The sequence below is a fragment of the Suricata suricatta genome, chromosome 2 (assembly GCF_006229205.1).
Source record: "Suricata suricatta isolate VVHF042 chromosome 2, meerkat_22Aug2017_6uvM2_HiC, whole genome shotgun sequence".
NCBI lineage: Eukaryota > Metazoa > Chordata > Mammalia > Carnivora > Herpestidae > Suricata > Suricata suricatta.
The window spans coordinates 159,196,539-159,212,202 of NC_043701.1; the positions used below are offsets into that span (position 1 = coordinate 159,196,539).

The 15,664-nt window shown below is 53.2% G+C and overlaps 1 protein-coding gene and 1 long non-coding RNA gene across 8 annotated transcripts in view; one reads left to right on the plus strand and one right to left on the minus strand.

Annotated features, from left to right (window-relative positions):
- The window catches only part of PAX2 (paired box 2), a 76,688-nt gene that overhangs the window by 29,043 nt on the left and 31,981 nt on the right, over positions 1–15,664 (plus strand). For all 4 annotated transcript variants that reach the window (XM_029932394.1, XM_029932393.1, XM_029932391.1 and 1 more), the window contains exons 4-5: positions 1,749–1,834; positions 3,324–3,443. In XM_029932394.1, coding sequence (XP_029788254.1) covers positions 1,749–1,834; positions 3,324–3,443 — 206 coding nt within the window. The remainder of the gene's footprint in view (positions 1–1,748; positions 1,835–3,323; positions 3,444–15,664) is intronic.
- Positions 1–15,664, minus strand: part of LOC115285784 — a 55,967-nt gene that overhangs the window by 21,927 nt on the left and 18,376 nt on the right. For 3 of the 4 annotated variants that reach the window (XR_003905695.1, XR_003905694.1, XR_003905693.1), the window contains exon 2: positions 7,896–8,045. The exons of the other annotated variant lie outside the window; for it this stretch is intronic. This is a non-coding gene — a long non-coding RNA (uncharacterized LOC115285784). The remainder of the gene's footprint in view (positions 1–7,895; positions 8,046–15,664) is intronic. 4 annotated transcript variants of the gene reach the window in all.

A 15,664-nucleotide genomic window follows, 5' to 3' on the forward strand; every position in this document is an offset into this window, starting at 1 on the left:
ACAAGGATAATAGTATCTACTTTGGAGGTTGTTGGGAGAATGAACACTAGCATATAGAAGTAATAGAAATTGCATATAATGTTGGCACATAATAGATGACTAACAAATGGAAAATCACTATTATTGTCACTTCCAAGTTCTCAGCCTTATTTTCTCTTGCTTCTTTATGTACCTCCACTGCTCCTGGCTGGCTGGTCTGTGCGTTACCCCTAAAGCTCACTCAGGTTCTGTGCTTTGCTTCTTCTTCCTCCAGGACCTGCTTTTAATGCTCCCTACCCACACTCTCTGCCTCGGCTTCTCTGTTCACCTTAGAACCGTGTTATTTTTTCACTGTGAAGGAGACCTTAGAGATCCTGTAGTTCAACTTTTTTACTTTACAGCTGAAAAGTAAAGGTCCAGAAAGATAGAACGATGTGCCTCTGAGGCCCAGAGAAGTAGAACGATGAGCTCAAAGCTGTGGTGGCCGATTAATGGCAGAGTCAGAAGCAGGGCTCAGGGTCCCTGCCAGGCAGCCTCATTGCTGTCCTCCATGCCTTGGGCCCCTTCATCTGCTCAGCCCTGCCTCGCTTTGGAGGTCTGCATGAAGCTCTGCATCCTCAGTGACTTCTTTCCCAGTCCCCACCTGCAAGGTGGCTGGATTCCTCCCTTGCCTCCCTCTAGCGCTTATGGCCTGGCCCCTCGGGGCTCCATTGCTTTCTTTGGGTGTGTGTCTTCCCTCCCCAACTTCACCTCCAGCACTGTGAGACAGAGGCCTTATCTCTGTTGCCTGTGAGTGCTCAGTTAAACCTGGTTAGCGTGGAGTCTGCTCCTGCCTGGCTGGTGTGGGTGAACTTGGCTCACACTCCTCTCCACAGGGAAGAACAATGCCTTTGGAGAAGCTGCTTCAGGGGTACCTATTTTGACTAGTGGGTGGAGGGGAGCATTCCTTGGTCTTGGCCCCAGCATTGGTCTTTTGCATCCCTGAGCCCTGGGCTCCTCAGGTCACTGACAAGAGGCCCATCCCCAGTTCTGGGACATCTGATCTAGCCCCCTACCCCAGGCACAGGGTGGGTGCCAGGCTTTTCAACTAGGCTGGAAAAGAAGCTTTGGTCTAAGTAAGAGCCTGGAAAAGCAGGCCATCGGGCCAAAAAGCTGGGCAGAGACAGGGCAATAAGAGGGCTCAGGAAGAAATTGTCCAGGGCCTGACATCTGGCCAAGGGACTAAGGGCTGTGCTGGGACAAAAAGGGTCACCTGTGACCCTGCCCTTTTCTCTCTGTTTCTTTTTACCCCAAGAAATAGGGAAGTTGCATACTTTCCCCCAACTCTAGAGGACTGTACTATAGTCCCAATGGGAAAGCCAGCTCCAAAATGACCTGCAGACCCGGGGAGGCTTGTTCCCAGGAGGAGGTTTGCATGTGGTTGAGGAGGGAGGGACAACAAGTCGTCAGGCAGCTCCCACCCCCAGGAAGGGGAAGGATGCTGTGCTCTGCTCGCTCTGCAGCCCCGGTCCTTGTACCAAAGATTAAGCTGCAATTCAGATGACACACACTGCACGAGAGAACAGACTCCCTCTGTCCAGCGGCACTAGGTTGGATCTGCAAAGCCAACGGGAGGGAAAGTTTGTGCCTTGCTGCAGTCAGTGAGGGCAGGGGTGCAGGGAGCAGATATATGAGGAAGGAGCTGGGGAGCTTGAGTGAGCCCCTCTGCAGGGCTGGGCTGGAGCTGGTACAGGCATGTGGTGGGTGATGCTATCATGATGCCATTACAGGATCATCAGGACCAAAGTTCAGCAGCCTTTCCACCCAACGCCGGATGGGGCTGGGACGGGAGTGACTGCCCCTGGCCACACCATTGGTAAGAGGGCTCAGGGAAGGGAGGAAGTGGGTCCCTACCCAGGAAAGCCAGGACACCATCCCTATTCCCCTCAAAAATGGCATCCTGCTGAGGCCCCAGGACCCCTTTCCCAGCCCAAGAGACTAGCTCACCAGGACTGTTCTCTGCTTCTCGCCCACCCTTCCTTGTAGCTACCTTGAGTGTCTCTCTGTCTCTGTCTCTACCTTTTCCAAATCAAGATTTTCCTTTAGTTTTTCTTCTCTCCCTTCTTCCTCTTTCTTCCTCTTTTGTTTTTATCCGATTCTGTCTCCACTTGCCCCTTTTCCTTTCCTATCTAACCTTCTTTCTGCATTCTTTTCACTTTTAAATTCTTGCTTCTCCACTCCTCTCCCTTCTCTCTCTTTTCCTCTCTCTGCCTCTCCCTTTCTCTTTTCTCCTCTCAGTATGTGTCACACCGGATCTGTTCGCATCTCTCTGCTTCACTCCACACAGCCTCTTTCCTCTCAGTCCCTCTCTTCTTGATCTGGCTGTCTCTCCCTCCTCCCCTCTGTAACTCTTTGCTGCTCCAGCCTCCTTATTTACCGATCCTTGCTCGTGGCCTCTCAGAGACACGACCCAAGCCTACCAGAATACCAGCTAAGCCCACCCTCCCCCATATTGTCTTCCCTTTGGCCCAAGGGTGTTTGGTGCTGCTACAGCCACAGATGAGGCCTTGAGTTTAAGGGTCTGAAATGTGGCTACACTTTTGCTGTTGCCCCTCTTGGCAGCTGTCCCCTTATTTCTTGACCGGCAGGAAGTAGAATGTCCCAGAATGTCCCAGCCCTTCCTGAAGTTGGCAGGAGCTGTTGTTTATGACACCGCGTTACGTGGGAGGATTGGGCCGGGCCGCGCCTGAGCTGATCACCGCAGAGTGAATGGTTTCACTAGTCTGTGCCCTGAGAGGGAAACTGGGAACTTCTCAAGTGATTTCAAGACCAGAAGCAACTGGGAGAGAGGAGCTGTGCCCTCCTGGGGAACATTCTTGTGTCTCCTAGAGAGTCAGAGACAGATCTTAGAAAGCCACTGCGTCTGAAGGACGGTTGGTAAAGGCCAGCCCAGGAAACTAGAAGCAGTGAGCTGGGGTTTGTTTAGAAGGGTTGGCCCAGCCCGGGGATTGGTGAGCTATACAAGGGGGCCTCCTAGGAGCTGTGCTTCCTGTAGGACCACTGAGTCACTCTCTAGATTGAGAGTTTCCATCTATCCTCAGGAAGCAGGTCTGAGGACCCAGTGAAATCTCTATGGCTGTGGGGAAGGCCTGGGGTTGGCTGGTCACCACTTAGCCTGGCGCTGGACAGAAGCGAATAGCCTGCACTGTGTGTACTCCTGCATTCCCCTAAACCTCAGACGATGAGGGGGGATACGGGCTCGCCCTCCCTCTTAATCCTCTGCTTCTCTCTGCCCCCAGCCTCAGGGCTTTGGTCTGTGATCACAACTGTTATCCTGATGGCATTTCCTCCTTACTCTCGCTCAGTTCCCAGTACGGCCTCCCCTCCTGTTTCCAGCGCCTCCAATGATCCAGTGGGATCCTACTCCATCAACGGGATCCTGGGGATCCCTCGCTCCAATGGTGAGAAGAGGAAACGTGATGAAGGTAGGGAGGAGGGAAGAGGCTTGGCTTCCCTGTGCATGCTTTGTCCTTGGACTCAGAGCTCCGGTTTCGGCCCGGCCTCGCAGCTGCTCTGCTGGGAGATCAGTTTTAGTAGCAAAGCCCAGGTCCCCCCACTGCCCTGCTGGCTCCTGGAGAGGGAAGCAGGCTGCTGGTGGGGCCATCAGCTTCACCATCTGCTCAGCAGCCTTGGTGGCCTCACCTTCCACTGGGACGGCCCCTAATATCCCCTTGGGGTACCAGGAGAGAAGTATGAACGAGGTACCTTGGGAAGGTTCAGGAAGTTGGGGGACAGCTGGTCTCTGACCCAAGGATGAAAGGCCAATCTGCCCTATTCTTAGCTGACCCCAACCTATCAAAAGATGGGGGTGTGATAGCACATGCAGATGACCCCAGTGTCCTTTCTCTGTGACACATGGATTCTGCCCCCCTTTGAGCTGGACATGGGCCTCTGTGCTCTTCTTCCCTATGTGAGGAGACACCACTCAGGCTCCTCTCTGGCCCATGCCTTCTGTTCCCTGTAATGTCTCAGCAGCCAGCTGTCAGGAGTTCGGGGGAGGGGAAAATGAAGAGGAAGAAGAGAGGGGAAAGGATACAGGAAAAAGGAGTGGTGACCATGAGCCTGGGAGAAGGTGTTTTACAAATGTTGGGACATGATGGGTTCCTTGGTGACCATCTGGTGCATGAGGCTAGGGTGCAGGGCTGACGGGCCCAGACAAACAGAGACACCAGTGTCTGGAGCCTGCGTCCTGCCCCAATCTCATGGTCCCTGCTGGGAAAGCAGGAACCTTTTGGCTAGGGAGATCTAGAGACTCTCTAGGATCCTCTAGAGATGAGCCTACAGAGGGACTGCATATCCCTTTAGCCTGGACAGTCCCAATTTATGCCTTTTGTCTCTGCATCTTGGCCAGTCAGCATCTTCTTTTTCTCTCAAAAATGTCCTGTTTGGGCAATAAATCATGTGGCTATCCCAACCATAGACAAGCTCTTGATTGGGGTGGCTTTAGAGGGTAAGGAACAGAGAAAAGGAAAACAAAACTGAGATTCCCTGGGCCCAGGCTGAGGAAAAAGAGAGTGTGAAAGCCCTGGCCTCCGGCGCAAGGGACAGAGCAGAGGAGAGGCCTAGGTCTGGCAAGACAGTGATGACCTGGTGCTGGCCTCCTTCCAGAAGCCCTAATGGCCTCGTTTCACAGGGAAACAGCTTGTCTGGCTCTATTTCTCCTTCTTCCAAAATATCTAAACCCATTTGGCTGCCACGGCCTTTGCCACTCACTAAATTTCATTGTGGTTGTTTTGGCGGCCGCCCCTGATGGGCAGGGGGAGGCTTCATGAAAGGCCCTAAATCCCAATTCTCCCTGGGGGACGGACCAAACTCCAGCCTTAGCTGGGTGCCCTGGCAGCCTGAGTGGTGTGGCAGATTCTGCCTCAGGCCCCAAGGATTTCTCCTTGAACCACTAGCCCCTGCATTTTTTAGAGTGTGAGGTGTCCAGCAGGCAGGGCGGGGGAGGCCACAGGACCCACTCTGTACTCTCCCCTGTTGGTCCTCTCTTGGAGCCAATCATGCCCTCTGCTTCCTGGGCTCCTGTGGGCCACGAGAGAAGGCCAAGATTAGGGAGCACTGGCCTGAGGCTGTGGCCACCCAGACTGGCCCAGAACGCACTGCTCTCCTCTCTGCAATAGATTATGTCCATTGTTTCAAGTCAATTCAGTTCAGTGAACCTTTCCAGTGCATCAGCTGCAAGAAAGGCTTGGTGCTACAGGAACCCAAAGCGGAACAAGATAAGATTCTTGTCCTTAAGGAGCTTACAGTCAAGTGGGGCGTGTAAAACATGTGACCTCAGAAAGCAGAAAGGTCCATCAGATACCTGTGTTATGATGGAGGTCTGGGCCGTGGGCCATGGGAACTCAGAGTCAGGAGGGAGTAACCTGGCAGAAAGGGCTGCATTTTGAGGAGGAACCTGAATGATGGGTGAGGGGGCATGTTCAAGAACAATGGCAGTGAGGAATTCTATCTGGTAGGTGAGCCTTAAGACCAGAGGGTGCTGTGGTGGGAGGGTGCAGGCGTGCTTTGGCAGGGTTGCAAAGGCATTAGGGAAGGGCTGGGAGGGAAGGCTAAGTAGATGGGTTAGGGCCATCGGAGATTAGGCCAAGGCTGGACCAATTAGAAGGAGTCTGGACTTTTTCCTGCAAGTGTGAGAAGCCACTGAAGGTATCTCAGCAGGAAGAGAGAAGAGCAGGGCCAGGTTTGGGAGGACCATTCTCCAGCAGGGTGACTGTGATGCCGTGGGGAGACATCTCAAGAGGCAGTATCTCCTCGGTGAAGGATAATGGGGACTCTTAGGTTCCCCTCACTGCTTAAACACTTACCTCCTGGGCCTAACCAGGAGGCAAGGAGGATCAGAGGCCCTTCTTCTTTTGGTGGGAAGTGGGGGGATGGTTCTTTGGCCTTGACTCCCACTTCTTTTGACCAACCCAAACCAGATGAAGCTGCCCTTTCCCTGGTGGAGGCCAGCACCTTTGAGGGAGGCTAGGTCTCCCTGACCTTTCCCCCCTGCCCACCCCCCAGGCCACTGGACACACTTGACCTGTCTGATCCAGGTGGAAGGGGGAGGAAAGGAAAGGAGAGAGCAAATGCAGAACTTTCACAGCCCTGCCCCCTCCCCCACCCTGGGTGTCTCCAAGCATCCAGGCCCCAGTTTGCATTAGGGAGCAGCTCAGATGATTAAGAATAGGAGAGATAATTATGTGTCAAGATGATGTAGCCCAAGTCTGCCATCAGGCCAAGGTAGCACAAACGCAGGCAGGCCAGTAGCAGGAGGCAGCCTCAGGCGTGGGCTGCAGACACCCAGGTGTGTCCTTCAGCTACTGGGCCAGCACCACAGGCCAAGAGAAAACTGACTTGGGGCACTGAGGGGCATTGGGATGAGAACGGGGATCCATGTCAAGGGACTAGACCTCAGGGGAGTGGAGGGGTATATCTCCCTCCAGGAGGACCCCGCTGCCCCTGCCAGGCTGGCTCACCTTTGGCCCCACACACTGTGGCTTCTCTCTAGAAGGGCCATACCCCATGGACAAGCTCGGAGCCTCTCTGTCCTCAAGGAAACTGCTCCCACTCCCGCCTCTGGGTACAGTGCGGCCTATTCTTCAGCTCTAACAATGTCACGGTGGTGGGCATTAGCGAGGACAATCGCTGCAGCGTGTGCTGGCATTATTGGAGACAATCTCAGCAGTAGTTATTGGTGTTCACAGTGATAATACCCAGAGCGTTATTGGCATTGGCACTCGGAATATGGACAGCGTTATTAGTATCTGCGACAATCATATCTGTGGGGATATTAGTAAAGGGCCGATCAGCTGTGACTCTGGGGAAAAAGGAAACTGATAGTGAGCCTGCTTGAGACACCTTCTCACACCCTGGCCATTGGAAGTATGGAAAAATTCCCGGGATTGCCTTTGAGAAATGTGCTAGTCAGGAAGTTTTGACACCCCACCTCCTACCTGAGCCCAGGAGCTTCCAGAATGAGACAGGCAAATGGACCAGGATAGATGAGGAAGCTACGCCATGAGGTACCCAGAAGACAGGCTGTCCATCAGTCTGAGATGGTATATCCCCACTTAGTACCCTGCTAAAACCTTTGCCTCTTTTTGGCTACAATTTTGGGTGAGTATCTTAGGATCTTTGGGAGGGACATTGCTTTCCTGAATGTTGCATTCCCTGGTGTGTGTGGTTGGAAGATACAGACCCTCGTATGTTTTCAGTCTGGAAAACCAAAGACCACTGCCTTTACCCAGTTGCTTTCGGCCATAGCCCAAAACGTTGCTGTCCCTCCGTGTTGGTGAAGCACGGAGCAATTACGTAATTGTCCAAAAATCCAAATGAAGTCATATGGTAGGGGTCTGTTGATCTGCGTGAGGGGAGGTGTGTTGGTATCATCCTTTGATGTGTGCGGTTGCAGGGGGCCATGGTTTTGCATTCCCATTAATTAGGTGCACAATGAATTGTGCAGCTGAGTGGTGCCAACCTGAGTAGTTGTGCATTTGCAGACAGGGCAGGTTTGCACGGCTGCTAACGGCTCAGTCCTGTCACTGCCTTTAATAGCTCCCTTTTGCTCTGGATGAAGCTGTAACTGGAAAAAGAGCCTTATTTCCTTAGTTAGTTTCCCTCCTCGAAATCCCCGAGTGCATTGCTCAGGTTAGACTTGGAGCAAGTGAAGGGATTAGGTTGTGAAAATGAGCAGTGCCTGCCCAGTCCAGGAGCCCTGGCTTCAGGAAAGAGGAGGCTACAGGACCCCCCAGCGAGAAGGAGGATGCTGAGTGGAGGCCAGCAGGTGGTCTCTGGAGTGGTGTGGGCGGGCAGTGTGGCTGGGGCGGAGGGTGTGGGCTCTGGAGTGAGGCACACCCAGGTTTGAATCCTAGGGCGTTGGGCAAGTCACTTACCCTTCATCAGCTCAGTCTCCTCAGTAGAACAGAGATGGTAACAGCACTCCTTTCACGGGGACTGTGGAGAGGGCTACACAAAATCACGGACATGGTGTTGAGCCAACTCTGTCTTGGAAGATGGGTCGTCAGGGGTCTGTGGGGGAAGACCTAAACGGCAGGTTTATGTTTTGAGGAGAAATAAAGTCATGTCAGAAGGAAACATTCGGGCCCAGGCTCCCTAATCTTGATGTGGGAAAAGCTATTGCTGGGATGAGCCAACCTGGGTGGGACCAGGGCAGTGGGGGAGAGATCTCAGCCTCGCCTGTGTGACTTGGGAGCACCTTTGTGTATCTCTGCGTGGTCAGCTGCTCAGTGGTTATCCGGGTGGGCCGCATGCCATCTCTTAGCATCCACAGGGATTTTAGATGTGTGTAAATAAATCTAGGACCCCCTTCTTTTCTAACATGGTGGCATCCATCCCTCTATACTTTGCTGTGCATTTCTGCTCCCATTGTAACTTTATTTAATCTAGGGAAACGTGTGTTTGTTGTTTTATAGACACCATGTAATTTTTTACATGGTTTATGCAAATGTGGGTATGCATGTGTCTTTTCAACCATGCTGAGATCTTTGGGTAAAATGGGGCACAGAACACCATGCACTGGGCAGGTGTGCAGTCTTCTGGGTAGTGTATATACTTGAAGAGATGACCAGATGCGAGCAGGTGCATGCCCACCAGTACTAGTGAACGGGGAGAGCTCTAAGCCAGGCCTGAGTGTGTTAAGGGTCCACGGTACTAACACACAGGTGTGCATATAGAGTTTTGCCCAAAGGGCCCCGTAGGTATCACCTTGCATTCTGTTGGCAAATGGAAGGGCTATCCTGAGCCTGCCTCCAGGTTTGCTTGGGGCCGGAGGCTGGGGAGACTGAGGCTGGGAACCCTTCCACTCTCAGGCTGTGTGGGAGTTGTCACTCAGAGACCTCGAAGCCCCTTGAAGAGGAGCCTGGTCTCCCAGTCTCAGGGTCTCAGTCTTCTACCTGCCTGTCTTTCGGGATCTCTCAGTGTCTGTCTGTCTCTTATTTGCTCTAGTCGAGGTATACAGTGATCCTGCCCACATTAGAGGCGGTGGAGGTTTGCATCTGGTCTGGACTTTAAGAGGTATGGGGGCCAGAGGGAACATGGTGTGGGGGTCAGGGGAAAGAGCTGGGGGGTGGCGGTTAGAAACTGTTCAGAGAGTGGGCTCCTGAGAGCCAGGGAGCAGAGAAGGAGGAGGTGGGTCAGGCTTCCACTGAGAAACCAAGAGGCTAACAGAGTCTCGGGGCCTGGATCAATTCCGCCACGGGCCACCGCTGGGTTCGGGGGCAGAGGCCCCGGGGGCCTGGAGGGTCAGGCGCTCAGTGGATGGGGGGTACTTTCCCCAGCCCTTGGAAAAACAAAGAACAGATCGGGTAGTAAAACAAAAGCAAAGGAGACCTGGAAGCACCTGACAGCCCTAATTCATCACGGCCCAAGTTTTTTCCTGTGTTCCCATTATATTTGTTTGTAAAAGTGGAAATCAATTTTGAAGGTAATTTTCTGGAAAGAATGGAAGGGAGGTGGGAGGGCCGGATAAGGCAGAGATGGTAAAAGGAAAAATTTAGGCCAGGCACAGCCCAGGGGCAGCTCTTGGCAAGGTGAAAGAAAATTGCATATTCAATCTCCATCCATGAATCTCCCTCGCTGCTGCCCGCCTCCTGCTTGAAAACAATGAAGGCTTTTTCCCAACGCTGGGCAGGGCCTCGGTATCAGCCCCACTTTAACTTCAGGGTCATTAATTCCCTGATTATTGAAGGAGAAGAGAGGGTTGCAGCACCGTCAATTCCAAAGGCACCCCCCTCATGTGATTGGCCGGGCTGGGGTGGGGCGGGGGCAGCCTGGGTGAGGTGAGGTGTTGTTGCAGAAGAGCAAAGGGGTGGGGAGGGAGGAAATGGGGAGCCAACTGGACTGGGGGGAAGGAAGCCAGGAGGAGGGTGGAAGAAGGCAGTCATTACTGCATACCTCTGTTGTGTTGTTATTGCAAATTAAAAGTAGCATGTTCCACTCCACAGCTATCTTTGGGGAGGGAGGGGCACCGAGGGAGGTGGGGGATCTTATCATTGCTTCTTCAGCAGACCAGCCGTGGTGTCACCGTGTGAGGTGACATTTGAATTTACAATTCCGCTGAGAAAAGCCATTAATTCACAAATTAACATTTCTCCCTCTCCCTCTCTCTTTAACACTCTCTCCCTCTCTCACATGGATGTGCAAGCAATTGAAAAGACAAAGGAAATAGCCTTAAGGAAGAGACTTTACTGCTAGTCTGTCTGTGCTGAGATTGCTACCCCTGCTTCCAGATAGATAAACCAATTACCTGAGCAGCCCTGCTCCTGGCCGCTGCGATCGCCTCCTTTTGTAGGCTGCCTCTATGGCTGGATTACACTCGGTGTATCTCATTAATGTAAACCAGGCATGCCCTGGTCACCGGTCCCTCTTCCCCACGCTCTTTCTGGAGGGGCATCGGGAGGAGTGCTGGTGTCAGAAAAGGCAGACAAGGAGGACCCCTGAGAAGAGGAGGGGCTGCCCCGCCCAGCTTGCCAGGCCTTGGGACTTGGGGTGCACATGCAGTCCTGGAGGAGGTGGATGGGGGAACCCTGCGGGTAAGCCTTCCTCGGCAGGCTGGCGTGGGCAGTCAGTTAGAGGCAGAGGCAGGAGCCAGAGCCTGACCCGCTCAGGCCCGCAGTGCCATTTTCTGTGGCCTTTTGGTCCAGATGCAGAGGACCTGCAGAAGCCAAGGAGGACCTGCACTCTCCTTGCACGGGAAGAGCTTAGGGAAGGGAAGTTTTGTCGAGTATACACCATGTCAGTGGGCCAGGATTCACCCGAAGGAGCTGGTAGGGGTGCCGAAGAGTGTCCAGAAGCCTCCCTGATGCTGTACCATGTTGCAGATTCCTTACCTTCTCAACCCAGCACCCGGGCACAGTTATGTCTGTTTGCCACCTGATCCTTACACCTGTACCCAGACTTCCACTTTCAGTCCCGGAGAACAGCCCCTGCAGGGTGGCCCCGGGAGGGGGGCGGTGTGCTCTCAGAACGCTGGCATGAGTTTACATCACGGCCAAGCGGAATCACGGAACCTCTTTTGGCTCTCACTCTCCTCCAGGCCCTGGCCAGGCACTGTAAGAAAACATTATATCGGCAGAGGGAAGCTGAGCACAGTTTGAGTTTCTTAAAGGAGATGTAGACATATTCTATGGATTATCGCTGGGATTATATGGTTCTATATGCCTGATGGTACTTAGTCCAGGTCTGCCCCTCATGCGGCAGGTCCTGTGATGGTCCAGAAACCAAATCTACCTGCAGGTGGTCATTTGTCTAGACAAGCACCTGAATTTAACTGCATCAACCCAGCTCAACCTATGTTCATTTTCCAACAAATATTCAAAATCTGGCTAATGTCCACTCCAGTCCAAACAAGAGCTAAGCTTCAAAGGTCAGCATTCACTAAGCCACCAAAAAAAAAAGAAAAAAAAAAAGAAATCCACTTATGAACACACATTCATTGTTATGATTATATCTTCCTAGTAACCTGGGAAATTGGACCGTTCATACTTGAGGGGGAACTTTTTCTATCTTATTTGGGTCACATATTTTAGCCAAACTTTCTGGGTAATGTTGGCCATGAGCCTGTTGGACACTGACCATATCGTTATACAGAGGTGGGGTAGGTCATGCTGATACCTTCTACCTCGTCATCTGTGCTTACTCGGACTTACTTATTTCTGCGGGGAAGTACCAGGGTTTAGCCTTGGTTGTGTGTAGTGGACACAGATGCATGAATCTGTACATAAATCCCTGTGTTTATGCCAGAGACCTGCAGCCAAATCATTAACGAGTGGAGTTTCCCAGCCAGTTCGCTCTGCTGTGGATAAAGAGTTCTAACTGGTTGTTTGAGGAAGTATGTTGAGATTTAGCACATAAGAGAATTTTTTTCATAAGGTGCCCAAAAGTCAGAAGAGATAGGTTGACTCCTCCGATCCCCCCAGGTGAGAAGGTACAGATTGAGAGGGGGCTGAAGGTGTCCCTCCGCCACTGGAAATCGGGGTGGGTAAGCACAGCCTCGCAACTTTCCCAGCAAAGGCCTCCTCCTCCCCCTACCCCTGCGTCTGTATATCCTGTGCACATGCATGCTCGCCCATCTTGTCAGAGTAGGTCTTCCATCCTAGTCTCCCTTTCGGCAACTACCTTCCAGCCCTGCAGGTAGGTAGGCATCGTTCTCCTTCCTCCACCGGCAAGGGCACTCTGCGAGAAATCCGCTGCCTCAGCTTTGCCCTTCTTCCCCAGTGCAGGTGTGGACTCAGGAGGGAGGAGCCGGGCCCTGCTGCTCTGGGGCTCACCTTCCTAGGCGCCTCCTCCTCTGCAGGACAGGGGGCAGCTGGGGAGCTCAGGGCCAGAGGGGACGCTTCAGAAAAAGGGTTCGGAAGGCAGGTGGGCTGGGGAAACCCAGATTGCTTCCTGCCGGAAGAGTGGATCCGAGCAGCCTCCCGACCTTTGCTGGCTGTCTGCAAAGGAGCCCTGAGCTCAGAGCCAGACCCTTTCCCTGCCTGCCTTCCTCAGGGCCGTGGTGGCCATGGGGGCTCTCCGGGACCCTCCCCATTCTTCCCTGTGTGGGGGTGAAAAGGCAAGGAGGGTTGGGGGAGGGCTGGCCCTGGCTCTGGGGCTGGGAGACAGATCACGAGCCTCAGAGCCGAGTTGCAGCAGAGCCAGTAATTCAAACCATCCTGACCCTTCGGTGAACCTGAACCTGCTGACCTTGACAACACCAGACAAGGGAGGCCTCACAAACCTCAACCTGTACGAGGGCCTAGCCTTCCCTCCCTCCCTTACTTGGAGCCCTGTGGCCCAGACTCCGGGTGGCTCCTAATTTGGCTGTCCCCACCAAATGTCAGCATCTCTCCCTCCCCAAAATACTCGCCGGCCTACCGACGCCAAAGCACCCTCTGTATTTGGCTCCACTGGACACAGTACATGGGCATCTCATGGTTGGGGGAGGGGGGGCGCCAGGCCAAGGAATTCTTTAAATAAATCTTTTAACTAATGTTTATACATTTGTGAGAGAGAGTGAGAGAGAGACAGAAAGAGAGCACAAGCAGGGAAGGCGCAGAGAGAGAGGGAGGGAGAGGATCCCAAGCAGGCTCCCCGCTGTTAGTGTAGAGCCCAACTCAGGGCCAATCCCAGGAACGAAAGATCATGACCTGAGTGGAAATCACAAGTGAATGCTTAACCATCTGAGCCACCCAGGTGCCCATAAATTGGGCTTTTACACCATGCCCCTTCTCCTTCTCCTTCTGCCTGAGGCTTCATCTTTTTCAGAAACATGGGGTGTGTGTGTTTGTGTGTGTGTGTGTGTGTGTGCACGCGTGCGCACTTGCATGCAAGGTCTAGGTGCACACAGGGGCTGGGATAAGATGTGATGGAGACAGAACAGGCAGAGGAGGGAAGAAAAGCCCGAGGAAAGCAGCCACAGGAACCTGCATTAAAGTAAATGCAGTTTATGAAGTTTATGCTCTCCTCCTAGGGAGAGCTGGATTCCATCCAACAGCCTCTCAGAGCCTGGTGAAGAGCTCCTGAAGCAGAAAGTGCAGGCAGGAGCTTGAGCAAGCCAGTGACAGAGGGGAAGATGCAAGGACTCTCCCTCTCTCTCTCTCTCTCTCTCTCTCTCTCTCTCTCTCTCCCCTCCTTCCCTCTTCTGCTGGCCTACACAGATCTCCCTAAGCCACTGCAAATTCTGGGGCTGGTGGGTAGGAGGGATGCAGATGGTGTGTTTGGTAGGAGTGACTCCAGGACCTTCACTTTCTTTCCCTCTCACTTCCCTAGCCCCCCACCTTCGTCTCCTTTGGTGGCATGGCCAACCCAGACACACGGGCGATGAGGACACCAGGGTGGACTGGTGGTGTGGCAAGTTGAGCCGAGTGCAGTGTGGGCAGTGTGGCCCCTTGGGCAGCTGGCTTGTGGAAGCTGCTCTGGGCAAGGGACAGTGCAGTGCAGATGGTCTTGGGGTGGTAGGCGTGCGGCCCGAGTAGTAAAAAGGACCAGAATGTGGTGTCCCAGGGAGCTGCCTTTTTTTTTCTGATGCTGGGATTCATTTTCTCCAGTGCCTTGGTCTAGGCCAGCTGGGTACCTTGCTGCTCCTGAAGGCAGCTGCTGGAGGCTCTTAAGCAGAAACTATTAGAGACAGTATTTTTTCTGGGAATTCAGAAGAAACAAATGGTGGACAAGGTTAAGATACGGGTATTCTCAGAGGGACTTAAAAGCAAAGTGGGAGACCTGCCCTTTTAGAGGTTTCTTCGTGTGTGCGTACACTAATAATATGTAAATGGGCCAGGATCCTTGACTTTAGAGGGGAGCCCACCACTCTGGCCTGGCTTGGGGGCTTGGCATTCCCTTGCCCCTGTGCCTCATCCTGGGCTGGGAGGGGGGCAGAAGTCTGGCTCCCGCCTCTTCCTGGCACCTCTGTGGCCCTGTTCAAGTTCTGTCATGAGCTGGGATAGAGGACAGCAGAAGTGGAGTCATCCGATGCCAGGGTGTCCAGAGAAGAGTCAAAGGGAAAGTGTAGGGTGAGCACAAATTGCTGATCGTGGAGGATGCTCTGGAAGCTGGGAGATGCCAGGCATGGAGGGAGGCAGAAACTGGCCAAGGATGGCTCTGGCCCTTTCTCTCCCCTCTCCCCTCCCTCCTTCTCTCCCTCCCTCTCCTCATCCCTCCCCTCTTCCCGCCACACATCTTTATTGGTTCCGGTAATAGCGTTGATTTGCATGTCAGGCAAAGCCTTGCTACACACACAAAAAGAAAACCCCAGCCGTGGCGGTGTGGCAGTGTCAGCTCTCGCTGTTGTTCGACAGTGTAAAATTAAATTAATAAAGCCCCCAACACAGGAAAACATAACAGGAAATTAATGGCCTTTACTGTCGCTCTGATGCAGTCATTTGCAACCCTGCTTTCCGCACCAAAGACTTCATAAATGCAAGCAGTTTCTCTAAACAAGCATACTTAGGGCGGCCTGGTATGTAATTTTTCGCCTTGCTTGTGTCCTTTGAGCTAACAAAGCCCCCTTCCCTCCTGGCTCCAGAGAGCTTTCTAACTGGTTCTGGCCCCAGCTGGAACCCAGCACCGGGCAGGAGGCCCCGGCCCCTCCCTGAGAGCCCACGTAGGGCTGAAAGAGGTCACAGGTCCCACACAGACACTCAGCCAGCCCTCCTTCCCCACTGGTGGCCAGGGAGCCTGGTGTCCCGGCCTCTGCCAGCAGGAGGACACAGCACACGCTCCGGGGCAGGAAAGTTGATCGCTCTGGGGAAGTCACCCAATCTGGCCTGGCATGGGAGCATTCTCTGAGCATTTCAGTTCTCTCTCTGATTCCTGTTTGCCCCCCTCCCATCAGTGCCTCTGGCCTTCCCTTCTCCCCAGCATCATCTCTACCTGCTCACCCTCCTTCTACTTCATATATGAGTCATACACACTCATGCTGCCTGTGTGTTCGCTGGGGGTGCCCACGCCCTTCTTTGCCACAGGTAACCTCAGGGCTTCTGGGAGGAGTGAAGGGACCATCTTATTCAGAATGTACTGGAATAAATTGTCTGTGGAGTTCTAGGTCTCCCCCCTATTCCCCACTTACCTACTGTTTGGTTACGAAACATGAGGGCCCTAAATGATCATTCAGGCCATCCCTCTGTCCTTGGGCAAATTTCCTATAAACCATTTCAGAGAGCTGAGA